This window comes from Phasianus colchicus, unplaced genomic scaffold (genome assembly GCF_987193195.1).
Source record: "Phasianus colchicus unplaced genomic scaffold, bPhaCol1.hap1.1 HAP1_SCAFFOLD_56, whole genome shotgun sequence".
NCBI lineage: Eukaryota > Metazoa > Chordata > Aves > Galliformes > Phasianidae > Phasianus > Phasianus colchicus.
The window spans coordinates 77,532-99,810 of record NW_028325233.1 but is presented as its reverse complement, the minus strand read 5'-3'; the positions used below and the strand labels follow the sequence as shown (position 1 = coordinate 99,810).

At 53.9% G+C, this 22,279-nt stretch overlaps 2 protein-coding genes, 1 long non-coding RNA gene and 1 pseudogene across 3 annotated transcripts; all 4 read left to right on the top strand.

Annotated features, from left to right (window-relative positions):
- The first annotated feature begins 172 nt into the window (after positions 1 to 172).
- LOC149911825 (uncharacterized) lies at positions 173 to 5,013 on the top strand. Its single transcript, XM_090133260.1, has 5 exons — positions 173 to 2,495; positions 3,052 to 3,123; positions 3,499 to 3,591; positions 4,021 to 4,168; positions 4,441 to 5,013. Exons 1-5 carry the CDS (start codon positions 2,321 to 2,323, stop codon positions 4,601 to 4,603), a joined length of 651 nt encoding a protein of 216 aa, XP_089989386.1. The 5' UTR covers positions 173 to 2,320; the 3' UTR covers positions 4,604 to 5,013.
- On the top strand, positions 4,981 to 11,963 carry LOC149911824 (uncharacterized). Its single transcript, XM_090133285.1, has 4 exons — positions 4,981 to 5,129; positions 8,615 to 8,712; positions 8,865 to 9,279; positions 11,307 to 11,963. The coding sequence occupies exons 1-4, from the start codon at positions 4,981 to 4,983 to the stop codon at positions 11,575 to 11,577; spliced, it is 933 nt and encodes a 310-aa protein (XP_089989411.1). The 3' UTR covers positions 11,578 to 11,963.
- Positions 11,915 to 13,245, top strand: LOC149911823 (uncharacterized; annotated as a pseudogene).
- A 2,204-nt stretch (positions 13,246 to 15,449) lies between these two features.
- LOC149911822 (uncharacterized) lies at positions 15,450 to 18,063 on the top strand. The gene is made up of 3 exons (XR_016462841.1): positions 15,450 to 16,010; positions 16,304 to 16,381; positions 17,004 to 18,063. It is a non-coding gene; the product is annotated as an uncharacterized LOC149911822 (long non-coding RNA).
- The last annotated feature ends 4,216 nt before the right edge of the window (positions 18,064 to 22,279 follow it).

The window sequence follows — 22,279 nt, the reverse complement described above, 5'->3', positions numbered from 1 at the left end:
GGAGGTGGTGGGAGCAGAAGGCAATGCAAACCCACGCGGTGCACAAGCTGCTCATCCCCAGAGCACAGAGATATCAGAGTGCTCTCCAGTGCATGCCTGCCTTGCAAGTGATCCCTTTTGAGCTTGAAGATTTTTGCTTTGTCCTTGGGAAGGTGTGTCTGGCATCTCCTGCAGCAGGGCCTTCTCATTTGCTGTGCTTGGAATGCAGCTTGCAGGAATTGGAGTTGATTTTGGTGAGACAATGAAGCTGTTTTTCCATTATTTTATCCTGAACAAATCATCTTAATGGTGGATTTCCCCTCATGGTTTGTCACACGTCATGTTTAGTTGCATTAAGAGGGAACAACCAGCCCCCCGGGTGCCCATGTGCAAGGCTGTTATTTGTTACTTGTTTTTCATGTAGGCATCCAGAGTTGGAGGATCTGTGTGCTGCAGCATCATCAGCATGAGTGAGACATGGTGGGAATGGTGCTGTGAGGAGTGTGCTGTGTGTGATGGATGGCTCTGGGCTCTCTAGGGCGGAGATGCAGGGCAGGTGAGATGGGATGGGGTTGCTGCGTGTACTGGTGGGCTGGATGGAATGGAGCTTACAGTTAGTAATGAATGACATGGTTGAAAGTCTCTGGGTATGGATTGAGGGACAGGGAACTAAAGTGGGCGTCACTGCGGGAGTCTACTATAAGCCACTCGGCCTGGACTACGATACCAATTAATTATTCTTAATTCTTTTACGGAGTGTCTCAAGAACAGCCTTACTTGTAAATGGGTTACCAGCTTCCCCGAAATTGAGGGCTGTGCCAGGATCTGATCTGCTCAGATTGACGTGAGATATTTGTTTCATTTCTGCTCAGAGCTGAGTGCTGAGTGGTTCATACGCAAGGCTAAGGTGCCTTTTCTGTGCTACAGGATTTCTTTTGTGGACCAGGAATGCAAATCGCTTCGCCTCCGAGTGTACTGAAAGAATTTACACACACGAATGGGTACCTACTCTTCATTTGCACGTTTCTCCTCGAAGCAGAGTGAGGCATCTGATCCCAACACCCACAGTGCCACCAACCCCTGCAGTGTCCCTGCTTGTTAGATTTGAGTTTCTCGTGCCAGAAACGGAACTGTCTGCCTAGAGAGGTTGTGGATGCCCCGTCCCTGGAGGTGTTCAAGGCCAGGTTGGATGGGGCCCTGGGCAGCCTGATCTAGTATGAAATGTGGAGGTTTGTGGCCATTCATGTGGCAGAGGGGTTGGAGATTGATGGTCCTTGAGGTCCCTTCCAACCCAGGCCATTTTGTGATTCTGTGTAACAGCACTGGCAATGCTGGAGGGCCCCGACAGAAAACCAAGGTCTTTGTCCTCTAGGCTGTGGCAGTTGTATCTGCTGCTGAGGCTCAAGAGGGCACGTGTTGTCCTCGTGCCACGGGGGCCTCCTTGCTGCCTTGCAGCCCTATGGGGAGCCCAGTAGTTGTCCTATCATTCTCCCTCACAGGACACTCCACACCCACATCCCACTGACCGTAAGAGAGCCTTGGGCCATCAGTGAGGGACAGGACCACCCTTCCCAGAGGCTGCAGCGATGGCCCTACCCTTCTGTTGCATCAGACAAACCAAGGGCTTTCTCAACCTCAAAGCACCTGCACAGGGCCTTTGCCTATGATCATGGCCTCCAATTGTCTGCTCTAACACAGCTATGGGGAGGCTTTGTTGGTAATGGCCCCACAGGGACCAATTAATACTCCAACACTCTCCAACATTTCTGGACAGCATTTTAAATGCACCTTCATCATTTGGTTACAGCAGTCTTCTCTCAGTGCCTGAAGTTCATGGACACCACACACGCTGTGGGGCTCACTACAGTGCAGAAAGACCTAACAAGCCATTTCCCTCAAATCCTGAAGGCTTGAACTGTTCATTAGGGAGGTCACAGTGTTGCAGACAAAGTCTTCAAGGAGCACTGTCCAGAAAAGGGGTTGTCATATTTAAGGCTATTTTTCATTACAGCAGACACAGAGATGTCACTGAGTGCGGCACAACCCCTGTGACACAGATGGCAGCTCCGTCAGGGAGAGGGAGGTACAGCCAGCATGGGGCCAGCATTGTGGGGATCCAAGAGGGAAATGCAGTCAGTGAGAGCTGATAAGAGGATAGAGACTGCACCAGACAAGATGGACTCAGGAACCTCCAAGGGTCTTTCAAGTCTCTTTGTGCCTCAAAGGCTGTACACAGATCTGTCCTGAGTATTTCTTTATTTGGAGAGTTGTCACATATCTGTGGGAAGGCAGCCCTTGCCACTCTTTGGAGGAGAGAACCTATACGTTTGCTGTTTGGGCCATGTCATTCCCTGACCTGCCGTCAGTCCTCGCAGGTCACTGCAGAAAAAAACCCCAGGCCCCAAGGTGCAGTGGAAGCTCTCCTCACCTGTGTCTGATCACATCTGTGCCTGCAGGTCCTCTTGGTGAATTACCAAAGCAGAGTCCTGTTCCTGAGCCTGGGCTGGATGCCAGAGGTAAGTCACCAGCCTACATCTCACACTCTCTGCTCATATGTGGTTGTGGTAGTTCAGGAAGGGTTCAGCTTTTCACTGCCCGGTGATTTCTCCTGCACGAGAAGCCTGGGTGCCAGCCAACTGCCCACCTCTCCAGCTTGGCAACTTTCGACCCAAGTCTGAGTGCCACGTCATCAGCTGAGCCCCTTCCAGTCACTGCAGGTCCCTAAGGAAGAGAGAGATCACAACACATAATGGGAATGTTTCTCTTTACAGCTGCGCCTATAAGCAGTGTCTTGCCAAAGGTTCAGCATAATCTGCTCCATAAGCCTCCTGTGGGGCTATCCCAAAGGAAAGGGCCTTCAGATCTTCCCTTCCCCTTCCAGCCCCTTCTCTTCTGCAGACAGTTCTGCACACGGTTCCTTCTTGGACTGGCACGGTGCTGCTGCAGGCACCTAGCAGCTATTTGCCAGATGCTGCTGTGTAGCAGGGAGAGAAGAGTGCTGTGGAGCTGGCATTGTAGTCTAAACAAGTACCTGGCCATGTCTGACAGGAGCTGCTCTGTGTTTGTGTACAGGTGCGGGTGGAGTCGAATGGTCTCCAGCTTCCCAGCCGAGCTCAAGGACAGAAGCCCCAGCAACTCGTATTGGTATGCCATGAGTTTTTGCTTCCTTTGAGAGATGCCAGCTCACAGTCCTAATGTCAGCCGGGCATGTCTGCAGGCGTGAGTGAGAATGCACAGCTGCATGTGCGTGCCCTGTCCTCACACGATCCCCTGGCACCATCTGCTCTTCAGTGATGCCCTTGTGCAGTTGTGTAGATTGCAGTGTGTGGTGGGAAGTTCTCCTCATGCTTTGGCTGCAGAATTGCCTCCAGGGAAGGCTGTGCCAAATTCTCGGCTGCTTCCTGTGCTGGAGCCCCACAGGCATCCCAGGGTGGCTGTTGTCTTTGTTGACTTCACCGAAAAGACCGCTCAGTTCAATACTTTGTTTCTCTAAGATTTATCTTAATGCTTTCTGTTAAGGTCCTGGGGGATGGAAAGTGGCATGGGAAGATGGAAAATATTCCAAGAGACTGTCCCATTTACTAATGAAAATCATGAAGAAGGCAGCACGTGGTGAGTGTATTTCTGTCTATACCCTGATTAAACAGATCCACACGCTCTCCTTCTGCTCTAGTGAGATTTGTTTAGTCAGACAACTACCCAGCCTCAGGAGGCGAGGGTGGGCGAGTGCAAAAGGAGTCTTAGAGCATGATGGAGAAGAAGGAGCAAATCCATGGCCCAGGAAGGTCTGGACCGTGGCAGAGCCAGAGTGTAAACAAAGCTGAGAGGCCAAAAAGAGGTTCCCTATGGCGCTGCCTTGATGTGCAGTGCCTTAGGGAGTTCCCTTTGCTTCGCTGGAATCAGGGAAGCATTGCAGCCCGAGGATTTTCACATGTTCCTGGAGGCCAACAAAGTGAAAGACAACATTTTTGGCCATGTCAGACCTCTCGTGAGACTGCCAGTAGGGCACAAGACACAGCAGTGAGCACATTGTTCCTCCAGGTGTGGAAGATGAAGGACGTGCAAACGCCACAGAAGATCAAGTTTTACTGAAGTACTGCCTGGCACTGACTGCAGCTTTCCTGGTTTCCATGCTGGCAGCCATGATAACGTGCTGTCTGCTTATCCGGCGATGGAGGCAGAGAAACCAGTGAGTTGTTGTTCACCCCCACCCCCATCCTGCCCAACTCTTTAATGTAGGGCTGCTGTGAGCCAGGAGGCACTTGTAGTTCCAGCAGCACAGAGGCTGGTTAGTTGTTGGCTAACGTGGTCTGAGATTTACGCTATCAGATGTTTGAATTGGCACGGCCGTTCCTGCAGCCCGTTCTTAGTGCTGGGCCTGAGACAGGCTGAGAGCTGAGGGCGGCTCTTTGCCATTGAGGAAGGAGAGCAGGGGCCCTCAGCACGTTCCTCTCTCCACAGGCGCCTCGCTGCAGCTGATGGAGCCCAGCACGATGTCTGCGGCCACAGTTTGCCCTCGTCCTGCTCTCCTCAAGGGGCCTGGCAGATGGACATGATGCCAGCAGCCGTAACCACCTGCCCACTGGCCGGATGGCACCACCAGGGCGGCCCCTGCCAGACCTGACAGCAGCCGGGCCCAGCTGCACCCGTGGGCCCCACAGCCCACCAGGCTCTGCAGCCTGGGGGGCATCAATACCACCTCCCGTCCCCCACCGCCATCTTTTAGGGGACGGGAGGAACCCGCTTGGCTTGGAAGCTTGTGCTCATCGGCCAGCACCCAAACAACGGCACCCTGGCGGATAAGCAACAGGCCCAGCAGCCCCCCAGCCGCCCTGGGCATCAAGACCACCCCCCCGTCCCCCACCACCATCCTTCGGGGGTCGGGAGTGGTCCCTCAGGGTGTCAGCCTGGGGGCAGCCACATCCTCAGGGAAGCCTGAGAGGCCTGGCAGCCCCCAGCACCACCTCTGCCTTCGCTCTCCCCTCCAGCATCCATCAGGGGATGGAAGCGAGCCCAGCAGTGTGTAGACTTGGGGACATTGGCCAACCGACAGACAACCGCTGCCTGGGGAAAGCCAACTGGCCCAGCAGCCCCCTGTCCCCCTGGGCATCATCACCACCCTCCCACTCCCCTCCACCATCCTTCAGGAGGTGGGAGCGGCCCCCCTAGGTTGTCAGTTTGGGGGCATTGCCCAACACCCAGAAAACCACCCAGAATGCCAGGGGGAAGCAGGCCCTGCAGCCCCCAGCCCCCCCAACACCACCTCTGCCCTCCCACTCCTCTCCACCATCCATCAAGAGGTGGGAGCGGCCCCCTCAGGGGGATCATCATGTAACACCTGTAAAAAAAAAACTGTCTGGGGGAAGTATGACAGGCACAGCAGCCCCCTGACTCCCGCCCCTTCCCCCCCCAGCATCACTTCTGCCCTCCCACTTCTCCACCATCAGTCAGGAGGTGGGAGCACCCCGTGTGTGCGTTTGGGGGCATCATCTGACAGCCAGAGAACCACAGCTGGCATCAACCGGGGCTTTCTAGGCTGTGCTGTACCAATAAATAGAAAGTACCATCACAATTGTCCACACTGTTGTCATGTCACTACCTGACCCACGAGCAGACCTTGTGTGCCACTTGGCATTGGCAGACAGCCACTGTCGTGTGGGAATGGCTTTGAACTCCAAGAGTGGAAACTGAGGTTGATGTGTAGAGAAATCCCTCCCCCAGAGGCAGCGAGGCCCTGGCCCAGGCTGCCCAGAGGCTGCGGGTGCCCTACGTCCCGGCTCGGGCAGGAGACAAGGGTGGCAGTTCATTATGCAAAAGCATCAGTGCTTCTGCATGAGCTTTACCAGACAGCAGGCAATCATTTGCTCTGCAATAGGAACCAAGCAAGAACTATGAGCACATTTCCTCCCTCCTCTACTTCATTTTGCTTTGTGGGCTGGACCAAGAATCTGAACGTGGAGAGAGACGGGAGGAAGGCAGTGCTGCAAGCCTCGTATGCCTGCTGCCTCACTGCTCACTCTGTGACTGCAGTCGCCTTAGCAGAGGCACAGTCCGTTGTGCTACCAGCAGTGCCCAGCTGCCACGATAGCACCCTGCAGCTCCTCTCCAGCACCTGCCCTAGGCCACTAATTTCTCAGCATCCTCCAGGAGGTGCAACATTCCCCCATTTCCTCTCAGCTCTCAGCACTGCTGCCCTCCTCAGGAGCTGTGGCCACAACCAAAGCAGCCGTCAGTCAGTCAGCTGTAAAAGCATCCCGGTCCTCTGCAAGAGGACACAGTGCTCCTGTTCCGACAGCTTCCCTCAGCAGCCCAGCGCTGAAATGCTTTGTGGGGCTCCTTTGAGCAAGCTGCTGAGGACAGAGGCAGTCACATCAGCTGCCTATACATTAACTGGGAGCTGTTTTTATGTTCATCCCTGGTCAACACATCAGAGGGTTCTTTCTTTAACATCCTTATTATACCTTTTTAACTGAGTATGACTGTTTTCTAAAGAAGTTTTCAGCACTACAAATAATGATATTCAAAACATCTATATGGAATATAGATATTCCAAATGAATTAAAATTAAAAGGGAGGAAGGGAGGAAGGGCGGAAGGCAGGAAGGCAGGAAGGCAGGAAGGCAGGAAACAAGAAGCTGCTTCCTTCAAAAGTCGGAGTATTCTGACGAGGAGAAAACAGCAAAACTAAGCCTGCCATCACCACGTCATTGCCATCAGGGCTCCAACTAAGGCAGCCAGCTGAGCAGGGAAGAACTTCCATTAGATGCTGCTCAGTGACGGCACCCAGAATGAAGCAGCAAGGATGTTACGAGTAGGAGACTGCAGCACCATTTAGCAATCCCCACCTACTAATATTTATTATAACAGCTCAAAAATCCAGATTGTTTGTAATTACTGTTTTTAATTAGAAGACAACCTTGCAGCTGTGAATCTTTATCACTGGACTGTGAGATATTTCTGGCAGTGAATTCTCTCTTTGTACCATTGGTTTTGTAGCAGTCATTGTTAGGCTTGCCTTGTTATCCCTCTGGGTTCTCTGTACACGTCCCTTTCTGAAACTGTACTTCTCACTGGGGAAACCCCCTGACAACCTTTCCTCTTCTCCTTTAGACTGGACATAAGGAAGAAGTCTGTTACGATAAGAGTGGCACTGGTGCAGGGACACTGAGGGACCCTGGGGATCTCTGGAGCCCTGAGCACTGGGGATGGATGGGATGGAGGGCACCATCCCTGCCCCATTCCAGGAGGACCAGTGCCACCCCAGACCTTCCCTCGTGCTTTGTGGGGCTGTGCAGAGGAGGAGGGTCTCGAGGTGTCCTAGGGATGGCCCAGGGTCACTGTGCAGATGGGGCAGGGGATGTAGCTGCTGTCCCCAGGGGACCCACGTCCTGCCCTGGGCTGCTGCCAGCCCTTCTCCTGCCCAAAATCCTGAGGCACAAACCCTGCTGGGACAAAATCCTCAGATGGAAAACAAAGATCTGAAGAGCAATGCCCTGATACCACAGCCCGACACAGATGGATAAGCTGCTTCATTAACAAGTCCAGCTTTTACAGCGGGGCTGGCAGCATCTGTGCTGCTGTTCACCTGCAGTCAGGAATGTCACACTGCCTTTTTTTCAACCCACATTTACTCTTTCACAAAAGAGCATCAACTTCTGATATTTGTTCTGCAAACTGGGGAAGAGTAACCCGCAGAATGCTAACTGCTGCAGAGGACAGGTTGGAAGACAGCCGCTCCACACGCCCATCGTGCCACAGCAGCTCCTTGCTGGATGTGCCTGGCATAACTGGTTGGCTCCTGACAGCAATCCCTCACAGTGGGGAGGAAAGCAGCACTTGCACAGCTGGTTTTAAGAGCGCTAACCAAGTTCAGCTAAAACGCTCAAGGGAGACTGTCTTCAAGCACGGTCACAGGATGTGTTTGTTATACTGAGGACTAAAGGAGATCACTTCAGATTGACATCAGGGAGGAGACGGGGTAAAACTCCCCGCTGGCCCACACTTCAGGATCTGTGGCATGTTTTTCTGCACAGCTGCCGTTTCTAAATTTGGAAAGAGACAGTAAAACATACCTGGAAAGGGTTGAGAAGTCAGGGTCTCCGCAGCTACAGAGAGATGTTGGATGCTTCTTTCTGTGGGAACGTTTGTGGAAAAGTGACTTTAGGTAGCTTAAATCTCTGCCTTCTGACACAGGAGCAAAATGGAGCCAGGAATGTATTCTTACTTCCATAATAAGAGTGTCAGAAGGAAACACCCTGAGACTTCTTGTAGGGGTGTCCATTTGCTGTCTCCCAAAAACCAGTCGGGAGAAAGGCACAAGAGGGGTGTGCCCTGCCAGCTCCAGGTCTTAAGACCTTAGAAACCCGGTCTCTTTCAAAAGTTGAGGGAGTTTCCATTCTTAGAGCTCAGCCCTGAAGCCTTGCTGGTTCAATTCCTCTCAATGATGCATCTAAAAGATGCAGTGCAGGTGGGCAAAGGCTCCACAGCTGTACAGCATCTACGGGACAGCTCTTATTGAGCCGGCAGGTGTAACTGCTTCCCGAGGAGCAGTGCAGCCATAAAGGCATTCCAAAGCACCTCTTGCTCTTACATGAACGCATCATTGGCTTCATCTCACTGCCGTGCTTAATTCCCAGTGCTGACAGGTCTGTCCGGCAGCTCTGCCTAGAGAACCAGCATTTGTTTCAGGCACGTGTCCTGAACGAGTCACTTCGTTTCAGCGAGTTTAGCATCAGTGAGAGCTTCCTGCCCCAGCAAGTCTACCGAGCACCTGTGTGCTCTTACATCCCCGCACCACGCCGTGCTGCTCAGCGAGTCCAGCGCAGCTCTGCAGGACCCGGGGGACTACAGAACACGTGCCAGCGGTGAGCTGAGCTCGTTCTTCAGGTCCTGCTCCGGGCTGTGCCCTTCTCACATCCCACGCACCGAGCCCGGCCGGGCCACCGCTCGGTTCTTCCTCGGAGGAGCAAGCGGCCAGAGATGCCGCCGCAGGAGCCGTGAGAAAACCGGGCAGAGATGCGCGCTCGGCTTTCAAGAAGCGCCAGCAGCTCGGAATCGGCCTGGAGAAAGCGATTCTGGGGAAGCCGGAGACGCCGCACGTCTCAGCGCGGCTCCCGCAGGAGCGGTGCCGTTCGACGGCGTCGCCACGGCGACGGCGCCTCAGCGCCTCAGCGCCGGTCCGTCGCTACGGCGCCGCGCCGTCCCCGCCGAGTGACGTCATCACGCCGCGACCCGAGGAGGCGGCCGTGCGGAAGCGGTGCGGGGCGCCTCGGGGCTCCGGGCGCCGCCTCGGCTCCTACAGGTGGGTGTTCGGGGGGCGCCGGGGCGGGGGCCGGGGTGAAGGCGGCGGGGGGGCCGCGTGCCGCTCTGCCTCGGCCCCGCGGGGTCTCCGTTGTGCTCGGGGCTTCCCTCGGCGGGGGCGGCTGCCCTGCGTCTCGCCGCCTCCCCCACCCCGTGTCTTCCGCTGCCCTCCCCCCCTCTCCCCCTACCGCTGATCGCCCGCACCCCCCAGTCCCTCTATGTGCCCCCCGGGGTTACACCCTCCCCCGGTCTCCCTCCTCTCCAGTCCCCCCGTTCTGATCGCCGTAGTCCTCTTCCACCCCTCCCCTCTGTGCCTCCCCCATTCTGATCCCCAGGGTCCCCCCCCCGATCCCTCATCCCTCCCCAGTCCCCCGTTCTGATCCCTGGTGTCCCCCCACCCCCCCACCGCTCTCCCCATTCTGTCCCCTAGAGTCCCCCCCTTTCCCAGTCTCCTCTATCTGACCCCCGAACCCCCTCTCCTCACCCCGAGTGCCCCCACTCCAATTCCCCCATTCTGATCCCCAGAGTCTCCTACCACCCCCCATTCCCCTCTATTTGACCCCCAGGGTCCCGTGTCCTCCCTTCTCCTCCCACCTCCTGGCCCCTTTTTTCTGACCCCTAGAGGTCCCTGTACCCCCCTGTGCGCTCCTCCCTGACCCCTGGAGTCAGTTCCCTCATTCTGACCTCCAATTCCCCTCAGCCAGACCCCATAGAAGCCTCGCACAACCCCTGGCTCTTCCCTCCCACCCCTCCCTCCACCCCCAGATGCTCTTCCTGCCTTGTAGAAACTCTGTTCACCCCTTTCCCCCCACAAGCCACTAAGTTTCCCCCCAGACTCTTTTTCGACCCCATAGACATCCCACTCTCCTCCCCCCCAATACTTCCCTAAGGTGTCCCCCAGACTCCCCTTCCACCCCATAGAAGCCCCCCACAACCCTCCAGGTTTCCTCTGCCACCCCTTCTCCATTCCTAGACCCCTTTTCCTCCCAACAGAGACCCAACTCACCCCTTTTTTCCCCCACACAACCCCCCGTCCAATCCCAGACCCCCCTTTCTGCCCTACAAAAGCCCCCTTTCCACCCCTCAAGTTCCCCTCCACAATGTACCTGTCCATCCCCAGGCCCCCTTTTCACTCACAGAAGCCTTGTTCTGCTCTTTTCCCCCTCACAACCCCCTCTCTCCATCCTCAGAGCCCCTTTCCACGCCACGGAAGCCCTCCACAATCCCTCAGTTTCCCCTTCCAACCTTTCTCCACCTCCAGACCCTCTTTCCACCTCACAGAAGCCCCACTCACACCTTTCCGCCCATAGATTCCCCACGAGCCCCGCCCTATATAGCCCTGGAGGCATGCAGAAGAATCTGGAGATGTTGTAGAGGGGTTTGGGGCATCCAGTTGGTCCCCAGGTGGATCCAAGGTGTCCTTGGATTCATACGGAAGGATCTGGAGATGTCCCAGAGGGATCCTGGGGTGTCCAGGGGCTCGCGAGAATGGTCCTGGGGGTCCCTGGAAGGATCTGGAAGCTCCCAGGATGGGTCCAAGAGCTCCGAGGAGCCACTGGGATGATTTGGAGATGTCCCAGTAGAGTCTGGTAGGGTCCAGAGAGTTCTCATGTGGGTCTGAGTGGTCCTGGAGTCATCCCGTCATCAGAGACATCTCTGGGGATGTCCCAGAGAGGACTTGGAGGGTGCAGGGGGTTTTCAAATTGATCCAGGGGGTCCTTGGATTCATCCAGAAGGGTCTGCAGACGTCCCAGAATGATCCTGTGGAATGTGGGGGGGTCCTGAGGTGGGTTCAGAGGGTCCTATTGTCTTCTGGAAGGGTCTGGAGATGTCCCATGGGTGTCTTGGGGTCCCCAGGCGTTCCTGGAGTCCTCCAGAGGTCTCCAATGGGGATTTTGAGGACAACCTCACATAGTGACACGTTCTCGCTCTTCTTTGTCCCCATGGGATCACCCCCAATAATGTCTGTTTCCATTAAAATCAATACTATGTCACTTTTCTTGTATATTTTTTGCCACTTCCTTTCAGAAATGGATGGTTCCCACCAATCCCTGTGCAAAGCCCCACGGAAACAATCCCCCCAGGGCCACCGGGTGACACCGGACAACCACTTGTCCCCAAAGTTCTCACCGTCACTGTAACCATGGAACCTGGGGCTGTACCAACGTACCTTGAGAGCCCCATCCGCGTCCTACAGCTCCTGGACGCTGTCACCCTGGCTGTCCATGACTGTCCCATGCTGTCCCCCCTGCCATGGTGGCACAACTTCAGCACGGTGCCATCCTCATTGAAGAGGTGACGAGGAGGGGTACAGGGAGGGGGGCAGGGGAAAGTTGGGGGACACGTGGGGTCTGGTGCAGGTGTGACATGGGGTTGGTGGTGTCACCATCATTGAGTGTCACCTTCACTGGATGCCATTGGGTGTCACTGAATGTCACTGTCTTCAGGTGACGCCGTGACACAGGGTGACCTCGATGTGGAACAGCCGTGACGCAGTGTCCCCATCCCTGGCTGTCACTGTTGTTACCGTCATCTGGTGTCACCATCACTTGTGTGCCACCATCTATCGGGTGACACCATTCCCTGTACTCTGACCATCATGTGGGGGCAGGCACTGGCGGCACCACGTTGTCACCATGTTGTCACTGAGCCTCTCACTGTTCTTTGTCACCCCTCCAGACCTGCCTACCGCAGGACCCGGTGACACCGGAAACCTCTGTTGCTGTCACCATTGTCTGCCATGAGGACGGGGACATGCACGGTGGTGAACTCTGTGCCACCACCAGAGGGGACTGTGTGACACCAGCGTGGCACAGCCGTGATGCGGTGTCATCACCATTGGGCGTCACTCCTGGCAGCTGGCGCCGGGTGTCACCGTCATGCAGAGGGGACAAAAGGACCCCCTGGGGACATTGGGCCGAAGCTGGGGACACCGTGACCACCTGGAGGACTTCCCGGGGAAGTGGGAACACCACATGACAATGTCACACCACCAAAATTGGAAACATCCGTGTGTCACACCCCAAAGCTTGGGACACCTTCACGGCACCCTGGTGGTGTCATATCCTAGAGTTGTGAACACCCCCCAGAGTTTGGGACAGCCCTCTGGAGACGCCGTCTGTGCCCTCCCCCACAGAAAACATTGTTCCCATGGGGCGGGGTTGACACCCCTCACTTTTCTAATTAAGGTTTATTTTTGATAATGGAGGATGGGGGATGTCCTCCCCATGTAAGTGATAAAGGGCAGAGGAGCGGCTGTGGGGCTCCGTGTGTCACACTGGGGATGAACTCTGGGAACAGAGGTGACTGCAGCATTCTGGCCCCATCGCCCCTATGGCCCCATAACCACTACAGCCCCATCTCGTAGCCATCCCTTGTCCGTATCCCACAACGTTATCCCATCCCATATCCATCATATCCACCCCACAGCCATCTCAAACCCATCCCACATCCATACCCCCACATCCTATCCCCATCCCTAACCCTATATCCATAGCCATTCCGAATCCTTATCCCCACATGCATCCCATGTCCATTCCATCTACTTATCCCATGCCACTATCATCCCAATCCCATCCAGTGTCCATATTTCATCCCCAATCCATCCCACATTCTTCAGTGTTGGTCCCATGTCCATCCCAAGCCCATCCCATATATATTCCATTTTCCTATCTCCCATTCCATATTCACCCCATATCCATATCCCCACACCCCAACCCTACATTTCACATCCCAATGCACATCCAACATCCCAACCCCAGCTCCCAAGCCCAGTTCCAAACCTCATATCCCAACCCCACATCCAAGCCCCACCTCCCACCTGTCAATCCCAGTCCCATCTCGCACCCCCTATAGCAGTAGGGCGCACCCCGAGGCCCCACCCACGGCCCGCCCCCTGCCGCGCTCCTCCCACCAACAGCGCAGCGCAACGCCGCACCGCCCCCGGGCTCTCATTGGGCAGGAGCCGGTTCGTCCCGCTCCCGGGCTCTCATTGGTCAGGTGCCGGTCCGTCCCGCCCCCTGGCTCTCGTTGGGCACGTTCCGATCCGTTCCGCCCCCGGGCTCTCGTTGGTCAACGGCAGCGGCGCTGGCTCCGATTGGCTGAGGCGCGGCGCGCGGGAACGGCCGTTGGCAGCTGGCTCAGAGCTCTTCTCCCTTCAGGCGGCGGCGCTCCCGCAGCCCGGGCCGCCCCGCACCGCCGCTGCGCGCCGGAGCTGTCCGGGCAGCACCGAGACGGAACCGCGGCACGACGGGAGCGGTGCTGAGCACAGCAGAGCCGGAGCCGGGAGGGACGGAGAGCGGCGCCGGGACAGGGGAGGAAGCCTGGTGGGGTGAGGGGCTGGGAAGGCGGGGGGGGGGATAGGGAGGCAGGCGGGGCTGCAGCGGCTGTGGTATCGGGGTACATGGGGCGATAGGGGTGGGTACAGGGGGATTTAGGGCAGCAGAGGGCTGTAAGGGGGTAACGGGGGGACACGGTGCTATAGGGAGCATTGGGGGGTGGGAGGGGCTGGGGAGAGCTACGGGGAGGGATATAGGGAGCTGGGGGAGGACCTAAGAAACTGTGGCTCTATGAGTGGCTGTAGGAGGAATAGAGGTGGGATAGAAGGGGATGTGGGGCTACAGGGAGCAGTGGGAGGGCTGTAGGCGTGGTATAGAGAAACAGGTATGACAGGGGTCTGTGGGTGGGATTGGGGGGGAAGTAGAGAGGTGTAAGGTTATAAAAGGCTGCAGAGAGACAATAGGGGGCTTGCGTGGGCACAGCGAAATAGAGGGTAATGTGGGGCGACACCGGGCACTAGACGGGAATGTGAGAGAGAAGACCCAGTTGGAGGCACAGATACAGGCAAGCTGAGGGGGATACAGGGGGAGAATCTCCAGGGGGCGGGGAAAAAAAAAACAAAAGGAAAAATGAGAATGAAAAGTAAGAAAAAAGAAGATGGAAAAAGAAAAAAAAAAATGGAAGTGCTGAAAACAGGGAAAAAAAGAGGCACAGAGGAGGAGAAAAAGTAAAAAGCAATCCATGTATATCAAGAGAAAGCAAGTAGGAAAGCTAACTGCAGCAGAGCAAAGGAAAGCAACCTTGCAGGAATGGAGGAGTGTGGGAAGAGCTGAGCCCCGGCCTGGCACAGGAGCTGCACGGCAGGAGAAGAAGCTGAGCGCAAAGGTAAGAGGAGCTCCTTGGGGTTTTTTGTGGGCTTGAAGCAAAGCTGAGAAGCCGTGCCCGGGAGGAGGTGTGGGTAGCTCCAGGCCACCTTGTTGTCTCCCCAAGAGATGCGGGCTGTGGGCTAGGCAGCAGGCAGGAGTGCTGGCCAGAAGCAAGCATCTGTGTGGAGAAAGGCAAAGGGCGGAGGAGGTTGAAGGGGAGCTACCGGGCATGGGCTTGCTCAGCAAGGGGAGCAGAAGCCTGAAGGGCACAAGAAGGGAATAGAGAAGGGCATGCAGAAGGAGAGAAGCTGCGAGCAGAGTTAAGAGGCACTTGTCAGAGCAGCAAGCAGAGCAGGCAAGTGTTGAGATTGGGAGTGAGTAGCAGGAAAAGGCAAGAGCACCAAGAAAAAGGAGGCAAGGGGCAAGCAGCTCAGGTAGGGAAGGGAGGGGACAGCAGCTCAGGTAGGGAAAAGGAAGGGCATGCAGCTCAGCTAGGGAAGGGAGGGGACAGCAGCTCAGGTAGGGAAAAGGAAGGGCATGCAGCTCAGCTAGGGAAGGGAGGGGACAGCAGCTAAGCTAGCAAAGTGAGTGGATAGCAGGTGAGGTAGGTAAGTGAGGGGACAAACAGTAAGGAAGCCAAGTGAGCAAACATCTGCTCAAGTACGTAGCGAGGGGCAAGGAGCTCAGCTAGGTAAGTTAGGGGGAAGCAGCTCAGGTAGGGAATGAGAGGGGCCAGCAGCTCAGCTGGGAAAGTGAGGGGCAAGCTACTAAGGCAGGTAAGTGAGAAAACAGCAGCTCAGCTAGGAAAGTGAGGGGCAAGCAGGTCAGCTAGGTAATTTTTGGAACAAGCAGCTCAGGTAGGTAAAGGAAGGGACAGCAGCTCAGGTAAGAAGAGCAGGCAAGGGAATGGTAGGATAGGGCAGGGGGGGAGGTGAGGGAGAAAAGAAAGAATGGGGAGGGTAGGGAGGGCTTAAAGGGGGTTTCAGGAGTACCTATGATTATTAAAAAAAAAAAAAAAAAAAAAAAAAGAAAAACAAGAAAAAAGGTGAAAGAAAAAAGAGAAAGGAAAAAAAAGAGTAATAAAGGAAAAAAATAAAAAAGGAAAAAAGAAAAAAAATGGAAAACAAAAAAAGAAAACCAAGATGAAAAAGAAAAAGATGAAAATAGAAAAAAATGAGAAAAGAGAAAGAAAAATGAAATAAAAAAGAAAAGTGCAATGAAAAAAAAGAAAAAAAGAATAAAAAAAAGAAAAAAAGAGTGAAAATGAAAAAAGAAAACCAAAAGAGAAAAAATAGAAGAAAACAGAAAAAAACGAAAAGAGAAAAAAAAAAAGAACAAGTGCAATGAAATGAAAAAAGAAATGAAAGCATAAAAAAAGAAGAAAAAGAAAAAAGCCCAAAAAGGTCAGAAAAAAAAGAAATGAGAAAAGAAGAAAAAAGCCAAGTAAACAGTCAAGAATAACAGCTGAGAAAAGACTGGATGGCCACAAATGTAGAGAAAGCAAAGCAAAGCACAGCAAGGGAAAGCAAGGCGAGAGTAGCAGCAAAAGGCAGGAGAATGAAGAAGGAGGGAGTGAAGAGCAGGAAAAGTGAGTTTGCCATAAGGCAAGGGGGAAGGGGAGGGGAAAGGGAGAAAAGGGGGGGTATGGGAGGGGAGGGGAAGGGAAGGAGGGGGGAGAGGGGAGGGGAGGAAGGGAAAAATGGGAAGGAGGGGTGAGGGGAGGGGAGGGTTGAAGGGAAAATAGAGAAAGAAGAGGCAAAGAAGAGACTCAAAAGTACAAAGCGGTGCACGTAAATGTAGAGAAAGCAAGTAGGGAAGCTAAGGGTAGCAGAGCAAAGGAAAGCAAAGGAAGGCAGTGAATGAGAGAAAGCAACCTTGCAGGAATGGAGGAGTGTGGGAAGAGCTGAGCCCCGGCCTGGCACAGGAGCTGCACGGCAGGAGAAGAAGCTGAGCGCAAAGGTAAGAGGAGCTCCTTGGGGTTTTTTGTGGGCTTGAAGCAAAGCTGAGAAGCCGTGCCCGGGAGGAGGTGTGGGTAGCTCCAGGCCACCTTGTTGTCTCCCCAAGAGATGCGGGCTGTGGGCTAGGCAGCGGGCAGGAGTGCTGGCCAGAAGCAAGCATCTGTGTGGAGAAAGGCAAAGGGCGGAGGAGGTTGAAGGGGAGCTACCGGGCATGGGCTTGCTCAGCAAGGGGAGCAGAAGCCTGAAGGGCACAAGAAGGGAATAGAGAAGGGCATGCAGAAGGAGAGAAGCTGCGAGCAGAGTTAAGAGGCACTTGTCAGAGCAGCAAGCAGAGCAGGCAAGTGTTGAGATTGGGAGTGAGTAGCAGGAAAAGGCAAGAGCACCAAGAAAAAGGAGGCGAGGGGCAAGCAGCTCAGGTAGGGAAAAGGAAGGGCATGCAGCTCAGGTAGGGAAGGGAGGGGACAGCAGCGAAGCTGTGTGTTATGGGAAGTAATGTCAGTGATCTGAATGGCAGTCACCTGCTGTTCTGCATGGGGCTGTTGTGGAAGTTTACTGTTCAGACTTTCTTAGTGAGGTCTCCCTAGATTGTTTCTGTCCTATTTCTACACTTTGTTTTTTTCCAGTCCTCTACAATGAACAGCCCTGTGGCAATGATGCAGAATCTGCATCTGAAGGACTGAGAGGAAGAACATCAGAAGGCAGCAGCTGCAGTGTGTGGTGTTACAGGGCAGCGCTGCGAGTGCCTCCCAACTTGGCACTCCATGTCTTATCTGGTTGTACTCAATCAATAAACGATCACAATTACGGACTCACAAAGAATAAGGCTGTCTTTTTCACCTTAGAAGAAAAAGGGGGTGATGGCAAGGAATGAGAGGCAGGTGAGGTCAGCTGTACAAAATCCCAACACAGATGTTCATTAACAAGTCGAGCTTTTTCTGCGGCGGTGACCAGCATCTGTGCTGCTGTTCACCTGCAGTCAGGAATGTCATATCATCTTTTTTTTCAACCCGCATTTACTCTTTCACAAAAGAGTATCAACTTTTGATACTCGTTCTGCAAACTGGGGAAGAGTAGCTTACAGAATGCTAATTGTTGCAGTGGACAGGTTGGAAGACAGCTGCTCCACCCACCCATCTGCCACAGCAGCTCCTTGCTGGAGGTGCCTGTGGTAACTGCTTAGCTCCTGCCAGCAATCCCCTCACAAAGGAGAGCAGCACTTGCACAGTTGGTTTTACGAGCACTAAACAAGCACAACTAAAACGCTCAAGGGAGACTGTCTTCAAGCACAGTCACAGAATGTCTGTTATACTGAAGACTAAAGGATATCACTTACAAGAATAGCAGAATCACAGAATGGCCAGGGTTGGAAGGGACCTCAAGGATCATGAAGCTTCAACCCCCCTGCCACTTGCAGGCCCACCAACCTCCACATTTCACACTAGACCAGGCTGCCCAGGTTCCCATAAATCTGGCCTTGAACACCTCCAGGGATGGATGGGGCATCCACAGTCTCTCTGGGCAGCTGTTCCAGCGCCTCACCACTCTCTCTGTAAAGAACTTCCCCCTGACATCCACCCTAAATCTTCCCTCCCTCAACTTCAAACCATTTCCCCTCGTCCTGCAGTTTTCTACCCTTTCCAAGAGTTGACTTCCCTCCTGCTTGTAGGCTCCCTTTAGGTGCTGAAATGCTGCAATGAGGTCACCCCGCAGCCTTCTTTTCTCCAGGCTGAACAAGCCCAGCTCCCTCAGCCTGTCCTCATAAGGGAGGTGCTCCAGTCCCCTGATCATCTTTGTGGCCCTCCTCTGGACCCTCTCCAACAGCTCCCTGTCTTTCTTGTACTGGGGGCTCCAGATCTGGACACAGTACTGCAGATGGGGCCTCACAAGAGCGGAGTAGAGGGGGACAATCACCTCCCTGTCCCTGCTGGCCACCCCTCTTCTGATGGAGCCCAGGATCCCATTTGCTTTCCCACCTGCAAGGGCACACTGCTGGCTCATGCTAAGCTTTTCATCTATCAGGACCCCCAGGTCCTTCTCCACGGGGCTGCTCTCAAGGACCGCTCCTTCCAGTCTGTATGGATGCCTGGGATTCCTCCGGCCCAAGTGCAAAACCTTGCACTGTGCTGTGTAGGACCTGATCAGGTTCACCCGGGTCTGCCTTTCCAAACTGTCGAGGTCCCTCCGAATGGCATCCCTTCCTTCAGCCGTGTCAACCGCACCACTCAGCTTGGTGTCGTCAGCAAACTTGCTGAGGGTGCACTCGATTTCACCATCGATGTCATTGATAAAGATGCTAAAGAGCACCAGTCCCAAGACAGACCCCTGGGGGACGCCGCTCATTACTGGCCTCACCTGGACATAGAGCCATTAATAACCACTCTTTGTCTGCGGCCTTACAACCAATTCCTTATCCATCCAGTGGTCCACCCATCAAATCCACATCCCTCTGGTTTGGAGATCAGGATGTGGTGGGGGACCGTGTCAAAGGCCGTGCTCAAGTCCGGGGAAATGACATCGGTCACCCTCCCCTTGTCCACCGATGCCGTCACTCCATCACAGAAGGCCACCAGATTGGTTAAGCATGACTTCCCCTGCTGAAGCCGTGCTGGCTGTCTCGGATCACACGCTCACTCCTCATGTGATCAAGCATGTCATCCAGGAGGATCTGTTCCATCATCTTCCCAGGCACAGAGGTGAGACTCACCGGCCTGTAGTTCCCGTGTCCTCCTTGCTCCCTTTCTTGCCAACGGCAGTGACGTGACCCTTCCTCCAGGCATCCGGGACCTCACCAGACAGCCACGACTTCTCAAATATGATGGAGAGCGGCTCGGCAGCCAGCTTCTTCAGAGCCCTGAGATGCACGCCATCCTGCCCATAGACTTGTACACGTTCACTCTCACATCTCACCATCTATCTGCTCCATAGACTTGCACACGTTCAATCTCATCAGGCAGTCTCTCTGCTCTGCCCTCACAGCAGGGGGTATTTACCACCCCGGTCCCCACCTGGAAGTTTATGGATGCAGGGCTCAGGGACGTGACAAACACTGGAATCCTGGCTGCCAGTGAAGACCGAGGCACAGAACTCATTCTGTACCTCAGCCTTCTCTCCATCTGTTGCAGGCAGTTCTCCTTTTACATTTACAAAGGAGGCACACTTGCTTTGACCTGTCTCTTCTGGCCAATGCACGTGTAGAAAGTCTTCCTGTTGTTTTTCACGTCCCTCTCCAAGTTCAGTTCTGCGCCTTGTGTTTCCTGATCCCACGTCTGCAGGTCCAGACATCCCTGTATTCTTCCCAGGTGACACGGCCTGTTAGCCCTGTATTGCTCCAGGTGACACGGCCTGTTTGTTAGCCCTGTATTGCTCCAGGTGACACGGCCTGTTAGCAGAGCTCGTTGCTCCTTGCTTTGCCCCCAGCTGCCCAGCAGGTCTGCGCCGAGCCGATGGGCTTCCTGCGTCCTCTGCTTTCTATTCAGAGGGACGGAGAGCTCTTGTGCTCTCAGAAGGGAAGGCAGCCTTGAAGAGCAGCCAGCTTTGCTCACCATCTTTGTTTTTACAGACAGATCCCCAGAGATCTGGGCCATCAGCCCGTGAAAGCTTAAAGCTCGCTGTCCCAAAGCTCAGGTCCTGCCCCACTCCTTGCCATGCCCACATCCCTCGGATCACCAACCCCACAAGCCGTGCTCACTGCAGCCAGGCTGCCCCAACCTGAACGCCTTTCACTCATCATCTCCTCCGCACTGCTGAGCAGCAGATCCAGCCACGCTTCACCTCTGGTCGGTCTGCCCAACGCCCGGAGCACAAAGTGACCATGGCTGCATTCCAGGAGCCTCCTGGAGCTCCTGGAGCTGGCCGTCTGTCCTTCCAGCAGATCTCCGATGGCTACAGTCCTATTTTTGGAGAAAACTGGTATTTCTGGGTGAATATGTCCTATTTTGGGGGAGAAAACTGGTATTTCTGGGAGAAAACGTTATATTTTTGTAAAGATAACTGGTATTTCTGGGAGGAAATGTCCTATTTTTGGGAGAAAATGTCATACTGAGGATTGTAATGTCATATTGTTTGGAGAAAACATGAGGTATTTCTAAGAAAACTGTGACTCCCTGGAGAAAGTATCACATTATGGGGAAGGGGGGGTATTGTAATGTTGTATTTTTTGGAGGAAACATGAAGAATTTCTAAGGAAACTGATATTTCTGGGAGGAAATATCATATTTTTGGAAGAAAATTTCATATATCTCTGATAAAGCTGGCATTCCAGGAGAAAATATCATGGATTTTGGAGAATGCTTGTATTTCCGGGAGAAAATATCTCATTTTTGGAACAAATTGTCGTATTTAGGATTGAAAAGTGATCTTTCCGGAAGAAAACATCGTGTATTTGGGAGAACACTGATATTTGTGGGTTATAACGTCGTTTTTCGGCACTAGTGACACGAGAGAAGAGGCCGAAGCCCAGCTCACTACAAGCTCCCTTCAGGTAGTTCTAGAGAGCAGTAAGGTCTTCCTGAGCCTCCTCTTCTCCAACTGAACAACCCCAGCTCCTTCAGCCGCTCCTCGTGAGCTCTGTGCTCCAGACCCCTCGCCAGCCTTGGCGCCCTTCTTTGAACCCGCTCCAGGGCCTCGATGTCTTTCTGGCAGTGAGGGGCCCAAAAGTGGACACAGCACTCGAGGTGCAGCCTCACCAGAGCTGAGGACAGGGGGACAATCACTGCCCTGTTCCTGCTGGCCACACCGTTCCCGATGCAGGCCAGGATGCCATTGGCCTTCTTGGCCACCCGGGCACACTGCTGGCTCATTTCAGCCCAGCATCCATCAACACCCCCAGGTCCACTTCCTCTACGCATCTTCCAGCCGCTCCGCCCCCAGCCTGTAGCGTCGCCTGGGGTTGTTGCAGCCAAAGCGCAGGAGCCGGCCTTTGGCCTTGTTGGAACTCATCCCATTGGCTTCAGCCCAGCTCTCCAGCCTGTCCAGATCCCTCTGTGGGGCCTCGCTACCCCCAGGCAGATCCACACTTCCAGCCAGCCTGGTGTCATCCGCAAACTTCCCGAGGGTGCACTCAGTGCCCTCAGCTCATCAAGAAAGATCTTGAGGAGGACAGGCCCCAGCACCGACCCCTGGGGAACAGCACTGTGACCCACAGATACCACTTTTCTCACAGATACGTGACATTTTCATCCGGGAACACTATTTTAGTCCCCTACACATGATCTCTTCCACCAAAAAACAAGGACATTTTCTCCCAGATAGACCACTTTTCTCCAACTATGTGACCGATTATCTGGGAAATACCCATTTTTTCCTAAAAATATGGCGTTTACTCCCAGAAATACCAGCTTTCTCACATACATGTGATCTTTTCCCCCCAAAACAAGACATTTTCTCCCAGAAATACCACTACTCTTAGAAATACCTCATGTTTCATCCCAAGAATACTACTTGACGCTCCTCAGGATCACACTTACTCCCAGAAAAATGGCAGTTTCTTCCAGATAGACCAGTTTTCTCCCAAATACACAACATTTTCTCCAAGATAGACCACTTTTCTCCCAAAGATGGGACATATTCCCCCAGAAATACCAGCTTCGTCTTAAAAATACGGCCTTTTTTCCCAAAATACCAGCTTTCTCACAAACACCTGTCATTTTCCAACCAAGGATGCTACTATCTCCCAGAAACAGCAGTTTTCTGAGAAATACCTGACATTTTCTCTCAAAAGTACTACTTGACACTCCTCAAGAGGACATTTTCTCCCATATTTACCGTATTTTCTCCCCAAAGGACCAGTCGTCACACCAAAAATACCACAGTTGCTCTCGAATAGAAGACATTCTCTCCCACCATTTCCGAGTTCTCTCCCTCAAGTATGTCATTTTCTCCCAGAAATACCACATTTCAG